Genomic DNA, 25,000 nt, shown 5'->3' on the forward strand with positions numbered 1-25,000 from the left:
TGTGGTGATGCCACACACACACAATACTCTGTGGTGATGCCACACGCACACAATACTATGTGGTGATGCCACACACACACAATACTCTGTGGTGATGCCACACACACACAATACTCTGTGGTGATGCCACACACACACAATACTCTGTGGTGATGCCACACACACACTACGCACGCCATGCTGAATGTTTTTCAACACATCATCCTTTCATTTGAGTCAGAAAACCCAAAACATGTCGCACACCTTTTGAAATACGAGCAAATTGATCACGTCGCTCACCTTTTTTATGAGGACTTTTCTGTAGTCTGGATAGTCTTGAAAAGCTGTGGAGGCAGAGAGGAGAGAAGTGAACCCAACTTAGACTCGACTTAGACTTAAACTTGACCTCAGCTCGGTATTCATGCTCTCAGCTCGGTATTCATGCTCTCACAATGTCAACAATAAAGGGCCTGATGTATTAAGGCACGTGCACACGTCTCTTTTATGATACAAACAAGGAGTTTAGTGTGTGTCGTCATGGAGATGCAGACTATCAGAGGAGGAGATGCAAATGTAAGTATTCAGCAGCCACAGTGTGATTTATCAAGACTCAAACTGTTCTTGTTTTGCGTCTATATTGAGAAATTGGGTGCAAATGGAGTTAAGTAAGGAGGTGGAGACAAGAAAGGTAATGAGTTCATTTGTGGGTTTCAACACATTTGGAATGTCAGAAATAAAAATATATTCTCATAATTTTATGGAGGGGTGTCCAAACTTTTTTCCACTGAGGGCCGCACACTGACAAATCAAAGCGAGCGGGGGCCATTTTGATATTTTTTATTTTAAAAACCAATACAATATATGTATAAAAAATATATATTCAGGCCTCCACTCAAGCTTGATCCCGGGGACTCCACAGGGTTTTGGTCAAAAAAATATAAAAAATGTGTCATTATTCAGTATTATTATTTGTATTACTATTCAAGTTTTAAATCTCTAGACCAGGGGTCACCAACGCGGTGCCCGCGGGCACCAGGTAGCCCGTAAGGACCAGATGAGTAGCCCGCCGGCCTGTTCTAAAAATAGCTCAAATAGCAGCACTTACCAGTGAGCTGCCTCTATTTTTTAAATTGTATTTATTTACTAGCAAGCTGGTCTCGTTTTGCTCGACATTTTTAATTCTAAGAGAGACAAAACTCAAATAGAATTTGAAAATCCAAGAAAATATTTTAAAGACTTGGTCTTCACTTGTTTAAATAAATTCATACATTTTTTTACTTTGCTTCTTATAACTTTCAGAAAGACAATTTTAGATAAAAAAATACAACCTTAAAAATGATTTTAGGATTTTTAAACACATATACCTTTTTACCTTTTAAATTCCTTCCTCTTCTTTCCTGACAATTTAAATCAATGTTCAAGTAATTTTTTATTTTTTTTTGTAAAGAATAATAAATACATTTTAATTTAATTATTCATTTAAGCTTCTGTTTTTTCGACGAAGAATATTTGTGAAATATTTCTTCAAACTTATTATGATTAAAATTCAAAAAAATTATTCTGGCAAATCTAGAAAATCTGTAGAATCAAATTTAAATCTTATTTCAAAGTCTTTTGAATTTCTTTTAAAATTTTTGATCTGGAAAATCTAGAAGAAATAATGATTTGTCTTTGTTAGAAATGTAGCTTGGTCCAATTTGTTATATATTCTAACAAAGTGTAGATTGGATTTGAACCTATTTAAAATATGTCATCAAAATTCTAAAATTAATTTTAATCAGGAAAAATTACTAATGATGTTCCATAAATTATTTTTTACATTTTTTGCAAAAAGATTCAAATTAGCTAGTTTTTCTCTTCTTTTTTTTCGGTTGAATTTTGAATTTTAAAGAGTCGAAATTGAAGATAAACTATGTTTAAAAATTTAGTTGTCATTTTTTTCGTGTTTTGTCCTCTTTTAAACCATTCAATTAAGTGTAAATATCAATAATTATTAATAATAACATAGAGTTAAAGGTAAATTGAGCAAATTGGCTATTTCTGGCAATTTATTTAAAGGCCTACTGAAATGAATTTTTTTTATTTAAACGGGGATAGCAGATCTATTCTATGTGTCATACTTGATCATTTCGCGATATTGCCATATTTTTGCTGAAAGGATTTAGTATAGAACAACGACGATAAAGATTGCAACTTTTGGTATCTGATAAAAAAAAGGCTTGCACCTACCGGAAGTAGCGTGACGTAGTCAGTTGAACATATACGCAAAGTTCCCTATTGTTTACAATGATGGCCGCATGAAGTGAGAGAGATTCGGACCGAGAAAGCGACAATTTCCCCATTAATTTGAGCGAGGATGAAAGATTTGTGGATGAGTAAAGTGCAAGTGAAGGACTAGTGGGGAGTTGAAGCTATTCAGATAGGGAAGATGCTGTGAGAGCCGGGGGTGACCTGATATTCAGCTGGGAATGACTACAACAGTAAATAAACACAAGACATATATATACTCTATTAGCCACAACACAACCAGGCTTATATTTAATATGCCACAAATTAATCCTGCATAAAAACACCTGCGTGTTTGTTATGCTAGCTCCTAGCTCCTCTGCTAGCTCCTAGCTCCATAGAACACGCCAATACAATTCAAACACCTGATCAACACACACAATCACTCAGCCCAAAAGACCGTTTACCTAACCCAAGGTTCATAAAGCTTATATATTTTTAAAAAGTTACGTACGTGACGCGCACATACGGTCAAGTTATCGAATGTTTAGCAGCCAAGGCTGCATACTCACGGTACCTGATATTCAGCTGGGAATGACTACAACAGTAAATAAACACAAGACATATATATACTCTATTAGCCACAACACAACCAGGCTTATATTTAATATGCCACAAATTAATCCTGCATAATAACACCTGCGTGTTTGTTATGCTAGCTCCTAGCTCCTCTGCTAGCTCCTAGCTCCATAGAACACGCCAATACAATTCAAACACCCGATCAACACACACAATCACTCAGCCCAAAAGACCGTTCACCTAACCCAAGGTTCATAAAGCTTATATATTTTTAAAAAGTTACGTACGTGACGCGCACTTACGGTACGGTACGTGTTATGCTAGCTCCTAGCTCCTCTGCTAGCTCCTAGCTCCATAGAACACGCCAATACAATTCAAACACATGATCAACACACACAATCACTCAGCCCAAAAGACCGTTCACCTAACCCAAGGTTCATAAAGCTTATATATTTTAAAAAAGTTACGTACATACGCAAAAAAAAGCCAAAGCTGCATACTCACAGTAGCACGTCTGCGTCTTTGTCATCCAAATCAAAGTAATCCTGGTAAGAGTCTGTGTTGTCCCAGTTCTCTACAGGCGTCTGTGTATCCAAATCAAAAGTCCTCCTGGTTAGAGTCTCTGTTATCCGAGTTCTTCCATCTTGACTGCATCTTTCGGGAATGTAAACAAAGAAGCGCCGGCTGTGTACTGTTGTGGCTGACTACGTTCGAAAAATACGTCCATTTCGCACCGACAACTTTCTTCTTTGCTTGCTTGGCTTCCTTCTCCATAATGCAATGAACATGATTGAAACAGATTCACGAACACAGATGTCCAGAATACTGTGGAATTATGAAATGAAAACAGAGCGTTTTCGTATCGGCTTCAATGTGGAAGGCATACCCGTGTTCGTCGGGCTACGTCATGCGCATACGTCATCCTCAGAGGCGTTTCGAACCGGAAGTTTAGCGGCAAATTTAAAATGTCACTTTATAAGTTAACCCGGCCGTATTGGCATGTGTTATAATGTTAAGATTTCATCATTGATATATAAACTATCAGACTGCGTGGTCGGTAGTAGTGGGTTTCAGTAGGCCTTTAAGTGTGTATCAAACTGGTAGCCCTTCGCATTAATCACTACCCAAGAAGTAGCTCTTGCTTTCAAAAAGGTTGCTGACCCCTGCACTAGATCAACATTAGGTCTATCTGTCAATATAACGTTTTTAAAGATTAAAGTTGTATGCTCGTTGTCAAAGAAAACACATTTTTTTAATGGAAAAAATACAAAATATGCAATATTTTCACCCAATAAAATTTTTGAGTGGAATATTTGAGATTATATAATAATTGGAGCCTTAAAAAGGTCAATAACACCGTTGATTTTAATTCATTATTATTTTTTAAGCGATGACACTTAAAAACAAATCACACTAAAATGATTGGGGATCCAAAAGGGTCCTACTTATTAAAGTGTTAAAAAATAAATTATAATTTTTTGTTACTGTTTACTTTGAACACAATAATCTCGAGATCAACTTCAGATCCATCCGTCAATTATAAGTTTTATTGTTGTTTATGTTTTTTGTTTGTTCGTTTGAGGCCCTTCTTTAAAAAAACAGCTCAGTTTTTTATATGGCGAACACAAAATATGCAACATTTTCCCCCAAAAATATCTCAAAGTGGAATATTTAATGTGACGTAATTGGAGCCTTGGATAGGTCAATAATTCATAATGACATTGATTTTGATTCATTATTATTTTCTAAAGAAATAAACAGCCTGCATGGCAGCTTTGTGTTATTAGAGTAAACATTGCAACGTTTTCTTGTTACATTTCACCTGTTTGCTCTTTTATACCACTTTTTATGTTTTTCATTTTTTTTCAATCGTATTTTTAAAATGTGCCGTGGGGCCGTTAAAAAATGACCTGCGGGCCGCAAATGGCCCCCGGGCCGCACTTTGGACACACCTGACTTATGGGGTTGATTAAAACAAATGATGCTTCCTTTTTCTTTTTTTTAATGCTGTTAATTTAATTATTTTTTTTTTTTTGTAAAGAATAATAAATACATTTTAATTTAATTCTTCATTTTAGCTTCTGTTTTTTCGACGAAGAATATTTGTGAAATATTTCTTCAAACTTATTATGATTAAAATTCAAAAAAATTATTCTGGCAAATCTAGAAAATCTGTAGAATCAAATTTAAATCTTATTTCAAAGTCTTTTGAATTTCTTTTAAAATTTTTGTTCTGGAAAATCCAGAAGAAATAATGATTTGTCTTTGTTAGAAATATAGCTTGGTCCAATTTGTTATATATTCTAACAAAGTGTAGATTGGATTTGAACCTATTTAAAATATGTCATCAAAATTCTCAAATTAATTTTAATCAGGAAAAATTACTAATGATGTTCCATAAATTATTTTTTACATTTTTTGCAAAAAGATTCAAATTAGCTAGTTTTTCTCTTCTTTTTTTTCGGTTGAATTTTGAATTTTAAAGAGTCGAAATTGAAGATAAACTATGTTTAAAAATTTAATTGTCATTTTTTTCGTGTTTTGTCCTCTTTTAAACCGTTCAATTAAGTGTAAATATCATTAATTATTAATAATAACATAGAGTTAAAGGTAAATTGAGCAAATTGGCTATTTCTGGCAATTTATTTAAGTGTGTATCAAACTGGTAGCCCTTCGCATTAATCACTACCCAAGAAGTAGGTCTTACTTTCAAAAAGGTTGCTGACCCCTGTACTAGATCAACATTAGGTCTATCTGTCAATATAACGTTTTTAAAGATTAAAGTTGTATGCTCGTTGTCAAAGAAAACACATTTTTTTAATGGAAAAAATACAAAATATGCAATATTTTCACCCAATACATTTTTTTTGAGTGGAATATTTGAGATTATATAATAATTGGAGCCTTAAAAAGGTCAATAACACCGTTGATTTTAATTCATTATTATTTTTTAAGCGATGACACTTAAAAACAAATCACACTAAAATGATTGGGGGATCCAAAAGGGTCCTACTCATTAAAGTGTAAAAAAATAAATTATAATTTTTTTTTTACTGTTTACTTTGAACACAATAATCTCGAGATCAACTTCAGATCCATCCGTCAATTATAAGTTTTATTGTTGTTTATGTTTTTTGTTTGTTCGTTTGAGGCCCTTCTTTAAAAAAATAGCTCAGTTTATTATATGGCGAACACAAAATATGCAACATTTTCCCCCAAAAAATATCTCAAAGTGGAATATTTAATGTGACGTAATTGGAGCCTTGGATAGGTCAATAATTCCTAATGACATTGATTTTGATTCATTATTATTTTTTAAAGAAATAAACAGCCTGCATGGCAGCTTTGTGTTATTAGAGTAAACATTGCAATGTTTTCTTGTTACATTTCACCTGTTTGCTCTTTTATACCACTTTTTATGTTTTTATTTTTTTCAATCGTATTTTTAAAATGTGCCGTGGGGCCGTTAAAAAATGACCTGCGGGCCGCAAATGGCCCCCAGGCCGCACTTTGGACACCCCTGACTTAAGGGGTTGATTAAAACAAATTATGCTTCCTTTTTCTTTTTTTTTAATGCTGTTAATTTAATTTTATGGGTAATCTGCAGACGTCTCAATGGGGCCAAATCCAACGTCTCGTTTGTAGGAAGTATGAAAAAAAGGCAAGATTATTTTATAAATATGCTTTCATTTCACATTCTGGTGACGTCTGCAGACACCAAATACACAAAAAGGTACCAATAGGTAAGAAAAGTGGCCTTTTCCTAACATGTCCCCTTTAAACATAGCAGGCTCTCAATGTGGCACTCACTGTGGCCCCCTGCTGGGTTCTCTGTCTCCCCCTGCTGGCTGACAGAAGAAGTGCGTCCAACCGAGCGTGTCAGGGTGGAGCAGTCAGAGTCGTCGCTCTGGATAAAACACAACTTAAAGTATTCCTACATTCACAAAGTAACTTTGTTAAAAGATGGTAATAGTTCAACATTTTATTTTACAAGTCGTTTACACTGCAGGCCAAACTGGAACCAATCTTGATATTTGGTCAATGGTAAATGGGTTGTACTTGTATAGTGCTTTTCTACCTTTTTTTCCCCCAGTTGACTGGTTAGTTTATGAGTAAAATGTGATTGTTATTAGACTCCGGTATAAAGGTGCATCTGGCCCCAATGTGGCCCCAATGTGTCCTTGACACCACTTGTATGCACACTTCTATAAAGTGAAAACAAAGGAAGTTGACCAGATTACGTAAATAAACAAGGAAGTCACTACTACTAGAATAGGACTACTTCCTGATGTGGCCTAAATCTGATGCCAAAAGATCCGATTTGAAGCACTTTGGAGCATTTAGACTGGCAACAAACATCAGATCTGTCACTTGAGGACAAAACATTTGGTGTGCAGTGTAAACGGGGCCTAAAAAGCACAAAAACATTTGGTGTGCAGAGTAAACGGGGCCTAAAAAGGACAAAAACATTTGGTGTGCAGAGTAAACGGGGCCTAAAAAGGACATGCACATTTGGTGTGCAGTGTAAAAAGGGCCTAAAAAGCACAAAAACATTTGGTGTGCAGTGTAAACAGGGCCTAAAAAGCACAAAAACATTTGGTGTGCAGTGTAAACGGGGCCTAAAAAGGACAAAAACATTTGGTGTGCAGAGTAAACAGGGCCTAAAAAGGACATGCACATTTGGTGTGCAGTGTAAACGGGGCCTAAAAAGGACAAAAACATTTGGTGTGCAGTGTAAACGGGGCCTAAGAAAGACAACAACAATTGGTGTGCAGTGTAAACAGGGCACAAAAAGGACAAAACATTTGGTGTGCAGTGTAAACGGGGCCTAAAAAGGACATGCACATTTGGTGTGCAGTGTAAACGGGGCCTAAAAAGCACAAAAACATTTGGTGTGCAGTGTAAACGGGGCCTAAAAAGCACAAAAACATTTGGTGTGCAGTGTAAACGGGGCCTAAAAAGGACAAAACATTTGGTGTGCAGTGTAAACGGGGCCTAAAAAGGACAAAAACATTTGGTGTGCAGTGTAAACGGGGCCTAAAAAGGACAAAAACATTTGGTGTGCAGTGTAAACGGGGCCTAAGAAAGACAACAACAATTGGTGTGCAGTGTAAACAGGGCACAAAAAGGACAAAACATTTGGTGTGCAGTGTAAACGGGGCCTAAAAAGGACATGCACATTTGGTGTGCAGTGTAAACGGGGCCTAAAAAGCACAAAAACATTTGGTGTGCAGTGTAAACAGGGCCTAAAAAGCACAAAAACATTTGGTGTGCAGTTTAAACGGGGCCTAAAAATCACAAAAACATTTGGTGTGCAGTGTAAACGGGGCCTAAAAAGCACAAAAACATTTGGTGTGCAGTGTAAACAGGGCCTAAGAAAGACAACAACAATTGGTGTGCAGTGTAAACGGGGCCTAAAAAGGACATGCACATTAGGTGTGTAAACAGTTTACCTGACTAGGTGTGTAAACAGTTTACCTGACTAGGTTGTGGGTACTGCAGTCCGGCCTTGAAGCGAGCCACTTCCAGGTGGATCACTCCACTGCAGTTCTGTCCCACAGACTCAGGATTATTACCTAAAAAGTGCTGACACTGCGTGTCGTGTTCACACACCTGCAGAAGTCGCTCCACCACTTCCTGACACTCCGCACGGACGTCCTCGCCGTTGATTGACAGAATCTGGTCACCTAGCAACAGCCGGCCATCCACATCGGCCACGCCTCCTGGGGCGATACGGGACACGAAGATGCCGGTGTCGTCGCTGTGGGACAACGTTTGTCATAGGGCAGGCGACACAGTTGGGAAATACACAAACACTCGACAAACAATCCATCAACCATCCGCATGACAACATCCTGCCACCTGCCTGCCACCTGCCTGCCACCTGTCTGCCACCTGCCTGCCACCTGCCTGCCACCTGCCTGCCACCTGCCTGCCACCTGCCTGCCACCTGTCTGCCACCTGTCTGCCACCTGCCTGTCTGTTACTACATTATATATATACTCGCAGTGTGTATATTGTACATATTACATATTGTTATGAAGGTGTCTGTTACTACATTATATATATACTTGCAGTGTGTATATTGTACATATTACATATTGTTATGAAGGTGTCTGTTACTACATTATATATATACTTGCAGTGTGTATATTGTACATATTACATATTGTTATGAAGGTGTCTGTTACTACATTATATATATACTTGCAGTGTGTATATTGTACATATTACATATTGTTATGAAGGTGTCTGTTACTACATTATATATATACTTGCAGTGTGTATATTGTACATATTACATATTGTTATGAAGGTGTCTGTTACTACATTATATATATACTTGCAGTGTGTATATTGTACATATTACATATTGTTATGAAGGTGTCTGTTACTACATTATATATATACTTGCAGTGTGTATATTGTACATATTACATATTGTTATGAAGGTGTCTTTTACTACATTATATATATACTTGCAGTGTGTATATTGTACATATTACATATTGTTATGAAGGTGTCTGTTACTACATTATATATATACTTGCAGTGTGTATATTGTACATATTACATATTGTTATGAAGGTGTCTGTTACTACATTTTATATATATATATATATATATATATATATATATATATATATATATATATATATATATATATATATATATATATATATATATATATATATATATATATATATTGTTGGAAGCATATCCATATTTAAGTGTTACTTCTTTCTAAACTCCTATAGTCATATAAAGAATAGCTAGTATTCTTCCTTCTTTTGGTCTCATAGTAAGGTGTTGGCCTTCTAGATTGGAATGTGTCAGAGTAGAGATAACTCGGAGTAGTCTAAACAAAGAGAGTGGGGGTGAGGGACAGACGGAAGATCACGGGACTTCCGGGAGTTTGAGCTAGACCGAGCTAGACCGATCTGGACCGGGCTAGGGAACGCTTGGGTGCTGGGTTGGTCTCAGGTTTGTCCTCTAAGCTTTGAGAATAAACTACAAAATACCAACTATTGCCTGGAGATTGAATATAAACATCAGCTTATTGCCATAAAAAGAATCTGGGAGAGACTAGCAATTTGAATTCCCCATTGGAGGAATGCTGGTCAACGCAACAATATGTATATTGATATAACAATATGTATATATACGTAATCCTAAAAAAAAGACATGTGTGTTTGTGTCTCTCAGAATGATTGTCAAAATTCCCCAAAAGTGCAGCTCCCCTTTAAACTACTACCCTTTGAACCGGAAACAATAATCCAAATAAAAGCAAAAAAACTCCAGAACAAATTAATACAATTTAAAAATATGAATAAAGTTAAAAACAATTCTACATTTCCATGTAAAAATCTCCAGTTTAGGGCATCTATGGTTGTTTGTAGAAGATGTCTCCTCACTTATGGGGGTAACAAACAACATTCTGACCTTTTCCCCACAGTGGTGAAGCCCAGACCCTGGTCAGGATGAGGTCTCAGCAACAGACTGAAGACGTCCCAAAGATCTTCTTCCCTGTAGGCCTGCTGGGGTCTGAACACCCTCAAGTCCACTTGATGCCTGCTCAGCCTCAGCACCGCTATGGCCTCATCGTGGCTGGCCTGGCGCAGGTCAATACTGTTGACCTGAGACAAAGAAATACTCCACATCTTTCTCTTGCATTAGTCTGTGCACATCCACCAAGACCTGAGTGGGAATGTGCACATCCACCAAGACCTGTGTGGGAATGTGCACACCCACCAAGACCTGAGTGGGAATGTGCACATCCACCAAGACCTGAGTGGCAATGTGCACATCCACCAAGACCTGAGTGGCAATGTGCACACCCACCAAGACCTGAGTGGGAATGTGCACACCCACCAAGACCTGAGTGGGAATGTGCACATCCACCAAGACCTGAGTGGGAATGTGCACATCCACCAAGACCTGAGTGGGAATGTGCACATCCACCAAGACCTGAGTGGCAATGTGCACATCCACCAAGACCTGAGTGGCAATGTGCACACCCACCAAGACCTGAGTGGCAATGTGCACATCCACCAAGACCTGAGTGGGAATGTGCACACCCACCAAGACCTGAGTGGGAATGTGCACATCCACCAAGACCTGAGTGGGAATGTGCACATCCACCAAGACCTGAGTGGGAATGTGCACATCCACCAAGACCTGAGTGGGAATGGCACAAAGTCAAGCTGCTGACAGGCAGGAGGAAAACTGCAATCCTTCAATGTCCAGGATGACAACTGTGGAAATGGAGAGGTTGGTATGTCACCCAGTCTTTTCAAATGGGAACACATTTCGGGTAATCTGGCAATTTGATGAACATGTTGGCTTGAATGTGCAGGTAAAGTGGAATGTGTGAAAGGTGGAGCGCTTTAAGTCGGGGGACAAATGTGGGAGTTGTGCAATTAACAAAGATTGGCATTCATTTCAATGGCAATTTCCTGGACATTTTGGATTTTCAGATAAAACAAGAGTTTTCCTCAAATTGTCCTGGACCTGGATGATAGGAATAGACTAGACATGGATGATAGGAATAGACTAGACATGGATGATCAGAATCAGAATCAGAAATACTTTAATAGGAATAGACTAGACCTGAATGATAGGAATAGGCTAGACATGGATGATAGGAATAGACTAGACCTGAATGATAGGAATAGACTAGACATGGATGATAGGAATAGACTAGACATGGATGATATTAATAGAAAAGACCTGAATGATAGGAATAGACTAGACATGAATGATAGGAATAGACTAGACATGGATGATAGGAATAGACTAGACATGGATGATCAGAATCAGAATCAGAAATACTTTAATAGGAATAGACTAGACCTGAATGATAGGAATAGGCTAGACATGGATGATAGGAATAGACTAGACATGAATGATAGGAATAGGCTAGACATGGATGATAGGAATAGACTAGACCTGAATGATAGGAATAGACTAGACATGGATGATAGGAATAGACTAGACATGGATGATATGAATAGATTAGACCTGAATGATAGGAATAGACTAGACATGGATGATAGGAATAGGCTAGACATGGATGATAGGAATAGACTAGACATGGATGATAGGAATAGACCAGACCTGGATGATAGGAATAGACTAGACCTGAATGATAGGAATAGGCTAGACATGGATGATAGGAATAGACTAGACATGGATGATAGGAATAGACCAGACCTGGATGATAGGAATAGGCTAGACATGGATGATAGGAGTAGACTAGACATGGATGATAGGAATAGACTAGACCTGAATGATAGGAATAGGCTAGACATGGATGATAGGAATAGACTAGACATGGATGATAGGAATAGACTAGACCTGGATGATAGGAGTAGACTAGACATGGATGATAGGAATAGACTAGACCTGAATGATAGGAATAGGCTAGACATGGATGATAGAAATAGACAAGACATGGATGATAGGAATAGACCAGACCTGGATGATAGGAGTAGACTAGACATGGATGATAGGAATAGACTAGACATGGATGATAGGAATAGACCAGACCTGGATGATAGGAGTAGACTAGACATGGATGATAGGAATAGACTAGACCTGAATGACAGGAATAGGCTAGACATGGATGATAGGAGTAGACTAGCCATGGATGATAGGAATAGACTAGAACTGAATGATAGGAATAGGCTAGACATGGATGATAGAAATAGACTAGACATGGATGATAGGAGTAGACTAGACATGGATGATAGGAATAGACTAGACATGAATGATAGGAATAGACCAGACCTGGATGATAGGAGTAGACTAGACATGGATGATAGGAATACAGTAGACCTGAATGATAGGAATAGGCTAGACATGGATGATAGGAGTAGACTAGACATGGATGATAGGAATAGACTAGACCTGAATGATATGAATAGGCTAGACATGGATTATAGGAATAGACTAGACATGGATGATAGGAATAGACTAGACCTGGATGATAGGAGTAGACTAGACATGGATGATAGGAATAGACTAGACCTGAATGATAGGAATAGGCTAGACCTGGATGATAGGAGTAGACTAGACATGGATGATAGGAATAGACTAGACCTGAATGATAGGAATAGGCTAGACCTGGATGATAGGAATAGACTAGACATGGATGATAGGAATAGACTAGACCTGGATGATAGGAATAGACTAGACATGGATGATGGGAATAGACTAGACATGGATGATAGGAATAGACTAGACCTGAATGATAGGAATAGACTAGACATGGATGATGGGAATAGACTAGACATGGATGATAGGAATAGACTAGACCTGAATGATAGGAATAGACTAGACCTGGATGATAGGAATAGACTAGACCTGAATGATAGGAATAGACTAGACATGGATGATGGGAATAGACTAGACCTGGATGATATGAATAGACTAGACATGGATGATAGGAATAGACTAGACCTGGATGATAGGAATAGACTAGACCTGGATGATAGGAATAGACTAGACATGGATGATAGGAATAGACTAGACCTGAATGATAGGAATAGACTAGACATGGATGATAGGAATAGACTAGACCTGAATGATAGAAATAGACTAGACCTGAATGATAGGAATAGACTAGACCTGGATGATAGGAATAGACTAGACCTGAATGATAGGAATAGACTAGACATGGATGATGGGAATAGACTAGACCTGGATGATATGAATAGACTAGACATGGATGATAGGAATAGACTAGACCTGAATGATAGGAATAGACTAGACATGGATGATAGGAATAGACTAGACCTGAATGATAGAAATAGACTAGACATGGATGATAGGAATAGACTAGACATGGATGATAGGAATAGACCAGACCTGAATGATAGGAATAGGCTAGACATGGATGGTGGGAATAGACTAGACATGGATGATAGGAATAGACTAGACATGGATGATAGGAATAGACTAGACATGGATGATAGGAATAGACTAGACCTGGATGATAGGAATAGACTAGACCTGAATGATAGGAATAGACTACACATGGATGATGGGAATAGACTAGACCTGGATGATAGAAATAGACTAGACATGGATGATATGAATAGACTAGACCTTGAATGATAGGAATAGACTAGACATGGATGATGGGAATAGACTAGACATGGATGATAGGAATAGACTAGACCTGAATGATAGGAATAGACTAGACCTGGATGATAGGAATAGACTAGACCTGAATGATAGGAATAGACTAGACATGGATGATGGGAATAGACTAGACCTGGATGATATGAATAGACTAGACATGGATGATAGGAATAGACTAGACCTGGATGATAGGAATAGACTAGACCTGGATGATAGGAATAGACTAGACATGGATGATAGGAATAGACTAGACCTGAATGATAGGAATAGACTAGACCTGGATGATAGGAATAGACTAGACCTGAATGATAGGAATAGACTAGACATGGATGATGGGAATAGACTAGACCTGGATGATATGAATAGACTAGACATGGATGATAGGAATAGACTAGACCTGAATGATAGGAATAGACTAGACATGGATGATAGGAATAGACTAGACCTGAATGATAGAAATAGACTAGACATGGATGATAGGAATAGACTAGACATGGATGATAGGAATAGACCAGACCTGAATGATAGGAATAGGCTAGACATGGATGGTGGGAATAGACTAGACATGGATGATAGGAATAGACTAGACATGGATGATAGGAATAGACTAGACATGGATGATAGGAATAGACTAGACCTGGATGATAGGAATAGACTAGACCTGAATGATAGGAATAGACTACACATGGATGATGGGAATAGACTAGACCTGGATGATAGAAATAGACTAGACATGGATGATATGAATAGACTAGACCTTGAATGATAGGAATAGACTAGACATGGATGATGGGAATAGACTAGACATGGATGATAGGAATAGACTAGACCTGAATGATAGGAATAGACTAGACATGGATGATAGGAATAGACTAGACCTGAATGGTAGGAATAGACTAGACATGGATGATAGGAATAGACTAGACCTGAATGATAGGAATAGACTAGACATGGATGATAGGAATAGACTAGACCTGAATGATAGGAATAGACTAGACATGGATGATAGGAATAGACTGGACATGGATGATAGGAATAGACCAGACCTGGATGATAGGAATAGACTAGACATGGATGATGGGAATAGACTAGACCTGAATGATAGGAATAGACTAGAACTGGATGATAGGAATAGGTTGAGTTGTTTTGATGAGTCCAGAAATGTTGACAAAGTAACAATTTGTAATTGACAATTGTTTTTTTGGAATTCCTGCAATTGTATTAATACTTCTGTAAAATACATGTAGTACCTCTAATATCTGTAAAGTACATGTAATACCTCTAGTATGTGTAAAGTACATGTAGTACCTCTGGTATGTGTAAAGTACATGTAGTACCTCTAGTATCTGTAAAGTACATGTAGTACCTCTAATATCTGTAAAGTACATGTAGTACCTCTAGTATGTGTAAAGTACATGTAGTACATGTAGTATGTGTAAAGTACATGCAGTATGTGTAAAGTACATGTAGTACATGCAGTATGTGTAAAGTACATGTAGTACATGTAGTATGTGTAAAGTACCAGTAGTATGTGTAAAGTACATGTAGTGTGTGTAAAGTACATGCAGTATGTGTAAAGGACATGTAGTACATGTAGTATGTGTAAAGTACCAGTAGTATGTGTAAAGTACCAGTAGTATGTGTAAAGTACATGTAGTATGTGTAAAGTACATGCTATGTGTAAAGTACATGCAGTATGTGTAAAGTACATGTAGTACATGCAGTATGTGTAAAGTACATGTAGTATGTGTAAAGTACAAGTAGTACCTCTAGTATGTGTAAAGTACATGTAGTATGTGTAAAGTACATGCAGTACCAGTAGTATGTGTAAAGTACATGTAGTATGTGTACAGTAGCAGTAGTACCTCTAGTATGTGTAAAGTACATGTAGTATGTGTAAAGTACATGTAGTACCAGTAGTATGTGTAAAGTACATGTAGTATGTGTAAAGTAGCAGTAGTATGTGTAAAGTACAAGTAGTACCTCTAGTATGTGTAAAGTACATGTAGTATGTGTAAAGTACATGTAGTATGTGTAAAGTACAAGTAGTACCTATAGTACGTGTAAAGTACCAGTAGTATGTGTAAAGTACAACTAGTATGTGTAAAGTACATGTAGTATGTGTAAAGTACAACTAGTACCTATAGTACGTGTAAAGTACCAGTAGTATGTGTAAAGTACATGTAGTATGTGTAAAGTAGCAGTAGTATGTGTAAAGTACAAGTAGTACCTCTAGTATGTGTAAAGTACAAGTAGTACCTCTAGTATGTGTAAAGTAGCAGTAGTATGTGTAAAGTACAAGTAGTACCTCTAGTATGTGTAAAGTACAAGTAGTACCTCTAGTATGTGTAAAGTACAAGTAGTACCTCTAGTATGTGTAAAGTACAAGTAGTACCTCTAGTATGTGTAAAGTACAAGTAGTACCTCCAGTATGTGTAAAGTACAAGTAGTACCTCTAGTATGTGTAAAGTACAAGTAGTACCTCTAGTATGTGTAAAGTACAAGTAGTACCTCTAGTATGTGTAAAGTACAAGTAGTACCTCTAGTATGTGGTCCCCAGCCTGCAGTCGTCCATCTCTCTGTGCGGCCCCTCCATCATTCACCTCATGGACTATGACTGCCCCCTGGTGGAAGATATGAGCAAACACACTTGCTGCTGCAGTGAAATAAAAGTGTGCTATAAAACTGTTCTTAACTTTTCCACCTCGGCACCCAACTTTTCCACTACAGACGGGCCCGGGGCCCACTCAAATATCAACACTGAATTATTACTCTCACTCTTCATTAGTAATCATCTTCAATAATCATATTTAACCTACTTACGACCTTGTCAAATGTCTTGTGATAAAGACAAGAAATATGATTTATTTGACACATAAAGCTTAGTTTGAGTCAGACTAATTAGAAAAATAAACACTAATATTCTGCATAAGAAGGCACTCATAAATGACACACACAAAATATACAATTTTGTTGTGCTGAATAAACTAAATCAATAATGAATATGTTTCTTAACTAAACTGTCAATACAATTAAAGTGCAAATGAAAATACACTTTTACCACTTTAGTCATACTTTTTGTGCTTAAAAAAACTTCTTTATGACTTTAGCGCTCAACTTGTGTTTGCTGGAGATCATTGATGTCATTACTGCCACAAGTGGTGGAAAGGCGTATTACAACTGAGTACTATAGGGGCTGCAGCTAAGAAACACATACCGTATTTTCAGGACTATAGAGCGCCCCGGTATATAAGCCACACCCACTGAAGTTTAGACCAATAATATACTTTCCATATATAAGTGGCAGATATATACATTGTGAAATGACTTATTTACACAGAAACATTCTGTAAATGTTTATTTACATACCTTATTGTTTCTAAACGGTGTCTGTAACAGGGCAGTGAAACGGCTGATCAAACAAAACAGAAGCCAGCTAAATAAATATATAAATCCACAGTGACGTTTTGGTGAATTTACTGAAACATTTGTGAAATTGAAACAATACAAAAAGAATGTAAGTTAATAATACTAACACAGACACTCGTGAACGTGTTAGCATGTTAGCAAATGCTAATGACGCTAGCTTGATTACATTACGTACAAATATGCATGAAAACACTCCTACAGACATCACGCATGGGTAAGTAAGAATTGTTTTAGTTATATTGTAAAACTAATAAACGTTGCTTGGGGTGATGAATGAAGAATCCATACCAGTAGCTACGCTATGGACGGCTGGAAGACAGAACGGCACTTCTACTTCCGGTTAAAAGCACTAAACGGAAGGACACTGCAGCAAGATGAACAATAACACACCTTTTTAAAAACTATTTGCATAATGGCCGTCAGCGAAGAAAAAAACGCACATTAGCCGCACCGTTTTTTAAGCAGCAGGGGTCAAAGTGTAGCAAAAATTAGCAGCTTATAGTCGGGATTTTACAATATTTTTTGTCAGCCGTCTCGAGTTAAGAAACACTATTAGAAGCTATTGGCTGAGAATGTTCCTGGGGACTCACCAGCAGAGTGTCACACCCTCCCACGATGCTCACACCCAGACCCAGGTCTCCTTTCCAGATCTGTATGCTGCTCTCCTTGCCAGCTACCACAGGCCAGCTGAGTGGGTGGGACTCTGGGGCCGACTGCGGCCAATCAGAAGCCTCCTTGGCAGCGAGGGCGGAGCAGGGGGAGATGCTGGAGTCCCTCAGGGCGGATGGCGAGGGGCCCGTGGTCTGTGTGGGACAGGAAGTGGTCTGTGTGGGACAGGAAGTGCAGTCAAGTAAACCTGATGGAAGACTCCAGTCAGGCGGTCTGGGCACCTTCTTAATGTGCTCCTCAGCCCACGCTTTGACTCCCTCTGACAACCTTCTTGTGCCGGCCTGCAGGAAGGACAAAGACTTGGAGAACAGCTCGTTTGCAAAGTGTGTCACATGCAGGTTCAAAACTAGGGCCAGGGGCCCAACATGAAATATGATTAGTGCATGGGGCCCAACATGAAAGATGATTAGTGCCTGGGGCCCAACATGAAATATGATTAGTGCATGGGGCCCAACATGAAAGATGATTAGTGCCTGGGGCCCAACATAAAGATGATTAGTGCCTGGGGCCCGACATTAAAGATGATTAGTGCAAGGGGCCCAACATGAAAGATGATTAGTGCCTGGGGCCCAACATGAAAGATGATTAGTGCCTGGGGCCCAACATGAAAGATGATTAGTGCCTGGGGCCCAACATAAAGATGATTAGTGCCTGGGGCCCAACATGAAAGATGATTAATGCATGGGGCCCAACATGAAAGATGATTAGTGCATGGGGCCCAACATGAAAGATGATTAGTGCATGGGGCACAACATGAAAGATGATTAGTGCATGGGGCCCAACATGAAAGATGATTAGTGCCTGGGGCCCAACATAAAAGATGATTAGTGCCTGGGGCCCAACATAAAGATGATTAGTGCCTGGGGCCCAACATGAAAGATGATTAGTGCCTGGGGCCCAACATAAAATATGATTAGTGCCTGGGGCCCAACATGAAATATGATTAGTGCCTGGGGCCCAACATGAAAGATGATTAGTGCATGGGGCCCAACATGAAAGATGATTAGTGCCTGGGGCCCAACATAAAAGATGATTAGTGCCTGGGGCCCAACATAAAGATGATTAGTGCCTGGGGCCCAACATAAAGATGATTAGTGCCTGGGGCCCAACATGAAAGATGATTAATGCATGGGGCCCAACATGAAAGATGATTAGTGCATGGGGCCCAACATGAAAGATGATTAGTGCATGGGGCACAACATGAAAGATGATTAGTGCATGGGGCCCAACATGAAAGATGATTAGTGCCTGGGGCCCAACATAAAAGATGATTAGTGCCTGGGGCCCAACATAAAGATGATTAGTGCCTGGGGCCCAACATGAAAGATGATTAGTGCCTGGGGCCCAACATAAAATATGATTAGTGCCTGGGGCCCAACATGAAATATGATTAGTGCCTGGGGCCCAACATGAAAGATGATTAGTGCATGGGGCCCAACATGAAAGATGATTAGTGCCTGGGGCCCAACATGAAAGATGATTAGTGCCTGGGGCCCAACATGAAAGATGATTAGTGCCTGGGGCCCAACATGAAAGATGATTAGTGCATGGGGCCCAACATAAAAGATGATTAGTGCCTGGGGCCCAACATAAAATATGATTAGTGCCTGGGGCCCAACATGAAAGATGATTAGTGCCTGGGGCCCAACATGAAAGATGATTAGTGCCTGGGGCCCAACATGAAATATGATTAGTGCCTGGGGCCCAACATGAAAGATGATTAGTGCCTGGGGCCCAACATGAAAGATGATTAGTGCCTGGGGCCCAACATGAAAGATGATTAGTGCATGGGGCCCAACATAAAAGATGATTAGTGCCTGGGGCCCAACATGAAAGATGATTAGTGCCTGGGGCCCAACATGTATAGACAATCATTACACATAACATTCATTTTCACAAGAGTGGTCCGATACTGATTTGTGGCCAATGATCGTAGACCTGGTTTAGGATGTCCCACCTTACTGTTTGGAGACCGGACCACCAGACCGTCCTTGGATCCTTCTTCTGCCAGACAAAGTCCCAGATCCTGCTTCTCCTGGATGGAGCAGACACACACCACACAACTCATGTGTCATGTTCTCAGATGACATACCACATAAATGTAAATGTTCTCCCTCATCAGGGTCAAGAACTGGACTGTCCGAGCAGTCTTCATGCTCAAAGACTAGATGGGACAGCTCTGGTCTAAGGAGATGGTGCAGGATCTAAGTTATTAGAGGTTCTTTCTACAGGTCTGGTCAACAGTCATATTTCCAGGATTGGTGAAGCCAGACTTTAGGGACTGATCTCTAACTTGAACTGTTTGTGGACCAGACCAGGGCCAAAGATTTGGCCACAATTACACCTCAAGTCTTTTTGAATACAACGCCACAAACCTGGCACACCTATCTTTGGGCACTTTTAACCATTCCTCTTTGCAGCACCTTTCAAGCTCCATCAGAGATGAAAACCAACACTTCCCATCCAACCTGATGGAGGGAAAGATGAATGCAGCAATGTACAGAAACATCCTGGATGAAAACCAACACCTCCCATCCAACCTGACGGAGGGAAATATGAATGCAGCAATGTACAGAGACATCCTGGATGAAAACCAACGCTTCCCATCCAACCTGATGGAGGGAAAGATGAATGCAGCAATGTACAGAGACATCCTGGATGAAAACCAACACTTCCCATCCAACCTGATGGAGGGAAAGGTGAATGCAGCAATGTACAGAGACATCCTGGATGAAAACCAACGTTTCCCATCCAACCTAATGGAGGGAAAGATGAATTCAGCAATGTACAGAGACATCCTAGATGAAAACCAACACTTCCCATCCAACCTGATGGAGGGAAAGGTGAATGCAGCAATGTACAGAGACATCCTGGATGAAAACCAACACTTCCCATCGAACCTGATGGAGGGAAAGATGAATGCAGCAATGTACAGACACATCCTGGATGAAAACCGACACTTCCCATCCAACCTGATGGAGGGAAAGATGAATGCAGCAATGTACAGAGACATCCTGGATGAAAACCAACACTTCCCATCCAACCTGATGGAGGGAAAGATGAATGCAGCAATGTACAGAGACATCCTGGATGGAAACCAACGCTTCCCATTCAACCTGATGGAGGGAAATATGAATGCAGCAATGTACAGACACATCCTGGATGGAAACCAACGCTTCCCATTCAACCTGATGGAGGGAAATATGAATGCAGCAATGCACAGAGACATCCTGGATGAAAACCAACGTTTCCCATCCAACCTGATGGAGGGAAAGATGAATGCAGCAATGTACAGAGACATCCTGGATGAAAACCAACACTTCCCATCCAACCTGATGGAGGGAAAGATGAATGCAGCAATCTTGATGAGACTGTTCAAACTACAAGTGATCACTAAGTACACACAACAATAATTAGGATCAACATCTTCTACCTTTTTTCATTTGATACAAATTATTGATGTTTTTAATATTTGTTGACTTACTATGTTATGTTATTGATTTAGTCACTGATAAAACTGCTATAATGTGAAAAGGGGTCGGATTAAATAAGCTCAGCTTCTTCCTACTCCTTTTCAGACGTGCAGTAATGAAACGAGTGTAAACATGTGATGCACGACGTTGTATTGTATGTTCTGCATAAAGTGAAGTGTAACATGCCAGGTGACTTACCTGTCGCAGGTGGACATTCCGGAAGTCTCCGGAGGATCCTCCCTGATCCCCAGAGTCCGTCTTGGCGTGGCCAAGTTCTGAGTCGGCCTGGTTTCTGAGACGACAACATGTGTGATTACAGGAGGTCGCCGGGGTCGCAGTGTGCGGGTGTGCAGGTGTCACCTGATGACAATGATCCTGACTCTGGGAGGAGCCTTGTCAATAATGGCGGCGGCGTTGTGGTGGCTGCGGCCGTACAACACCTGACCGTTGATCTGAGGACCACAACAATCACATGTGGGTCTTACATTGTTCTTGTCCTCACAAGCCTCCATCTTGGCTCCTGTCGCCATGGCAATGCTGCTCTACATCACACTTCTTGTCACCAACATTAAAGTACGGCAGCATACCAGGCCCAAGTATTCATTAAAAACAGAGGTTTTATTTAACAAGCATATATATTAAGAGAGGCAGCACTTAGTGTGCTGAAGATGCAAACACTGCATACTTCTAGAAGTGTTTTTTTAAATATAGAAGATATGTTAATTATATATCTTCTATGTGAAAAATCAAAAGTCATTAAAAAAACACCAAAATGCATCAAATTAATTAGTTTTAGTGAACTGCACTTTTTTTTTTCTTCCATTTTGTCTGTCGTTCACAATCCTCATGTAAGACAAGAACACACGTTTTTATTTTTTATGCATTCTAAGTCGTAAATAAATGTTAGCAAAAGTCAGCTAACAATGGGGCCTATAGAAGTCACTCTATTACGCCAATAAAACATCATTTAGTTTTAAATACATGCATATATCTGCTAACACGTTTACGAGTGTCTGTGTTAGCATTATTAACTTACAATGGCATTCTTTTTGTATTTTCACAAATTCCTCAGTAAATTCACCAAAACGTCAGCGTGGAGTTATTGAGTCTGTTTAGCTGATCAGAGAGCTAGCTTGCGCAACTAGTGGGTCCATGACCATGGCTTCTGTTTTGTTTGATCCGCCGTTTTACTGCCTTGTTGCAGACACCGTTTGGAAACAATTAAGGTGTGTAAATAAACATAAATATCTAATTTCACAACGTATATATCTGCGGCCATGACTATGTCTTCTGTTTTGTTTGATCCGCCGTTTTACTGCCTTGTTGCAGACACCGTTTGGAAACAATTAAGGTGTGTAAATAAACATAAATATCTAATTTCACAACGTATATATCTGCGGCCATGACTATGTCTTCTGTTTTGTTTGATCAGCCGTTTTACTGCCCTGTTACAGACACCGTTTGGAAACAATTAAGGTGTGTAAATAAACATAAATATCTAATTTCACAACGTATATATCTGCGGCCATGACTATGTCTTCTGTTTTGTTTGATCAGCCGTTTTACTGCCCTGTTACAGACACCGTTTGGAAACAATTAAGGTGTGTAAATAAACATAAATATCTAATTTCACAACGTATATATCTGCGGCCATGACTATGTCTTCTGTTTTGTTTGATCCGCCGTTTTACTGCCTTGTTGCAGACACCGTTTGGAAACAATTAAGGTGTGTAAATAAACATTTACAGAATATTTCCGTGTAAATAAGTCATTTTACAACATATATATCTGCCACTTGTAGTCCGGTGCGACTAATATATGGAAACATTTAATTTTCCTTCTAAAATGTAGTTAGTGTGGCTTGTTCTATAGTCCAAAAAAATACGGTACTATGAATTTGGCATGAGGCAAACTTCAACCAGTATGTAAATATCAACCCCTTGAAATTGAATATACATTATTTTTACAAGAGTACACTTTCACACAGAAAAATAAAAACCCATTTCCTGTTGTCTGTGTTAGAGATAGGAGTGTTCCTATTAGGGTTTTATGCTACCGGTTTAGCTACCAATCATCTGTGAGTGAAACTGGGCGATACTGATCACATGTAATGAACTTGAATTTATTTATAACAGTGAAAAAATATCAACAGAATATTGAAACTACTTTACCTATGTATATTTTTTTAATTTCACACATTTGTTTGTGCAACACAAAATCAAAAGAGTAGTCCCATCATTAATCACAACTAATTGGTCCTTGGCCTGAGCGTGAATATCCGGGTCCATGACCGTGACTTCTGTTTTGTTTGATCAGCCGTTTTACTGCCCTGTTACAGACAGCGTTTGGAAACAATTAAGGTATGTAAATAAACATTTACAGAATATTTCAGTGTAAATAAATCATTTTACAACATATATATCTGCCACTTGTAGTCCAGTGCGACTAATATATGGACAAATATTGTTTTTTCCTAAAATGTAGTGGGTGCGTCTTATATGCGGTGTGCTCTATAGTCTGGAAAATAGGGTAATTGTCCAATGTCCACGTGGTGACCTCACACTGTAACCAGACTACAAAACTTTGAGGGTTAAGGTTAGGTTAGGCATCCAAAACTGCGTGCAAGCTAACTGCATAAACCTTCTGATTTGATGCCATTGTTTGAGCACTGTAACATTTATACATCAGAAAAGACAGAATTGAACAGTATTAAGTAGTTAACTACTTCTTACAGAGGAAATGAAATGTACAGTACTTAAGTCTTTCAAGTGTGTTTGTTTTTCACATCATAATATTATCAGTTGTGAACAATTTCTACACTTTGGGAATGTTAAGTTGTCTGTACTGTACACTTTATAAAACTTTATTGGTGGATTATTTTGATATCCATCATTTCCTGTCTTCTATTGTCTTCTATTGTCTTCCACTTTGTGTGAGTCTATTTAACTGATTGAGAGCTAGCTTGCGCAGCTAGCGGGTCCATGACCATGACTTCTGTTTTGTTTGAGCCGCCATTTTACTGCCCTGTTAAAGACAAGTGTTTGGAAACAATTAAGGTATGTAAATAAACATTTACAGAATATTTCTGTGTAAATAACTCATTATACAACGTATATATCTGCCACTTATAGTTCGGTGCGACTAATATATGGACAAATATTGTTTTTTTCTAAAATGTAGTGGGTGTGTCTTATATGCGGTGTGCTCTATAAATGTACAGTACTCAAGCCTTTCAAGTGTTTTGTTTTCACATCATAATATTATCAGTTGTGAACAATGTCTACACTTGTACAAACAATGGGAATGTTACGTTGTTTGTACTGTACACTTTATAAACGTTTATTTATTTTGATATCCATCGTTTCCTGTCTTCTATTGTCTTCTATTGTCTTCCACTTTGTGTGAGTCTGTTTAGCTGATTGGAGAGCTAGCTTGCGCAGCTAGCGGGTCCATGACCATGACTTCTGTTTTGTTTGATCAGCCATTTTACTGCCCTGTTA

At 38.9% G+C, this 25,000-nt stretch overlaps 1 protein-coding gene across 1 annotated transcript in view; it reads right to left on the reverse strand.

The window, feature by feature from the left end:
- The window catches only part of LOC133633441 (multiple PDZ domain protein-like), a 149,092-nt gene that overhangs the window by 11,820 nt on the left and 112,272 nt on the right, over positions 1 to 25,000 (reverse strand). Inside the window, exons 28-37 of the mRNA XM_062025967.1 lie at positions 21,861 to 21,952; positions 21,699 to 21,792; positions 19,985 to 20,062; positions 17,949 to 18,308; positions 16,470 to 16,553; positions 10,228 to 10,421; positions 8,398 to 8,545; positions 8,263 to 8,334; positions 6,595 to 6,718; positions 280 to 323 (exon numbers count right to left, since the gene is read on the reverse strand). Coding sequence (XP_061881951.1) covers positions 280 to 323; positions 6,595 to 6,718; positions 8,263 to 8,334; positions 8,398 to 8,545; positions 10,228 to 10,421; positions 16,470 to 16,553; positions 17,949 to 18,308; positions 19,985 to 20,062; positions 21,699 to 21,792; positions 21,861 to 21,952 — 1,290 coding nt within the window. The remainder of the gene's footprint in view (positions 1 to 279; positions 324 to 6,594; positions 6,719 to 8,262; positions 8,335 to 8,397; positions 8,546 to 10,227; positions 10,422 to 16,469; positions 16,554 to 17,948; positions 18,309 to 19,984; positions 20,063 to 21,698; positions 21,793 to 21,860; positions 21,953 to 25,000) is intronic.

Source organism: Entelurus aequoreus, linkage group LG18, assembly GCF_033978785.1.
Source record: "Entelurus aequoreus isolate RoL-2023_Sb linkage group LG18, RoL_Eaeq_v1.1, whole genome shotgun sequence".
NCBI classification, from domain to species: Eukaryota; Metazoa; Chordata; class Actinopteri; order Syngnathiformes; family Syngnathidae; genus Entelurus; species Entelurus aequoreus.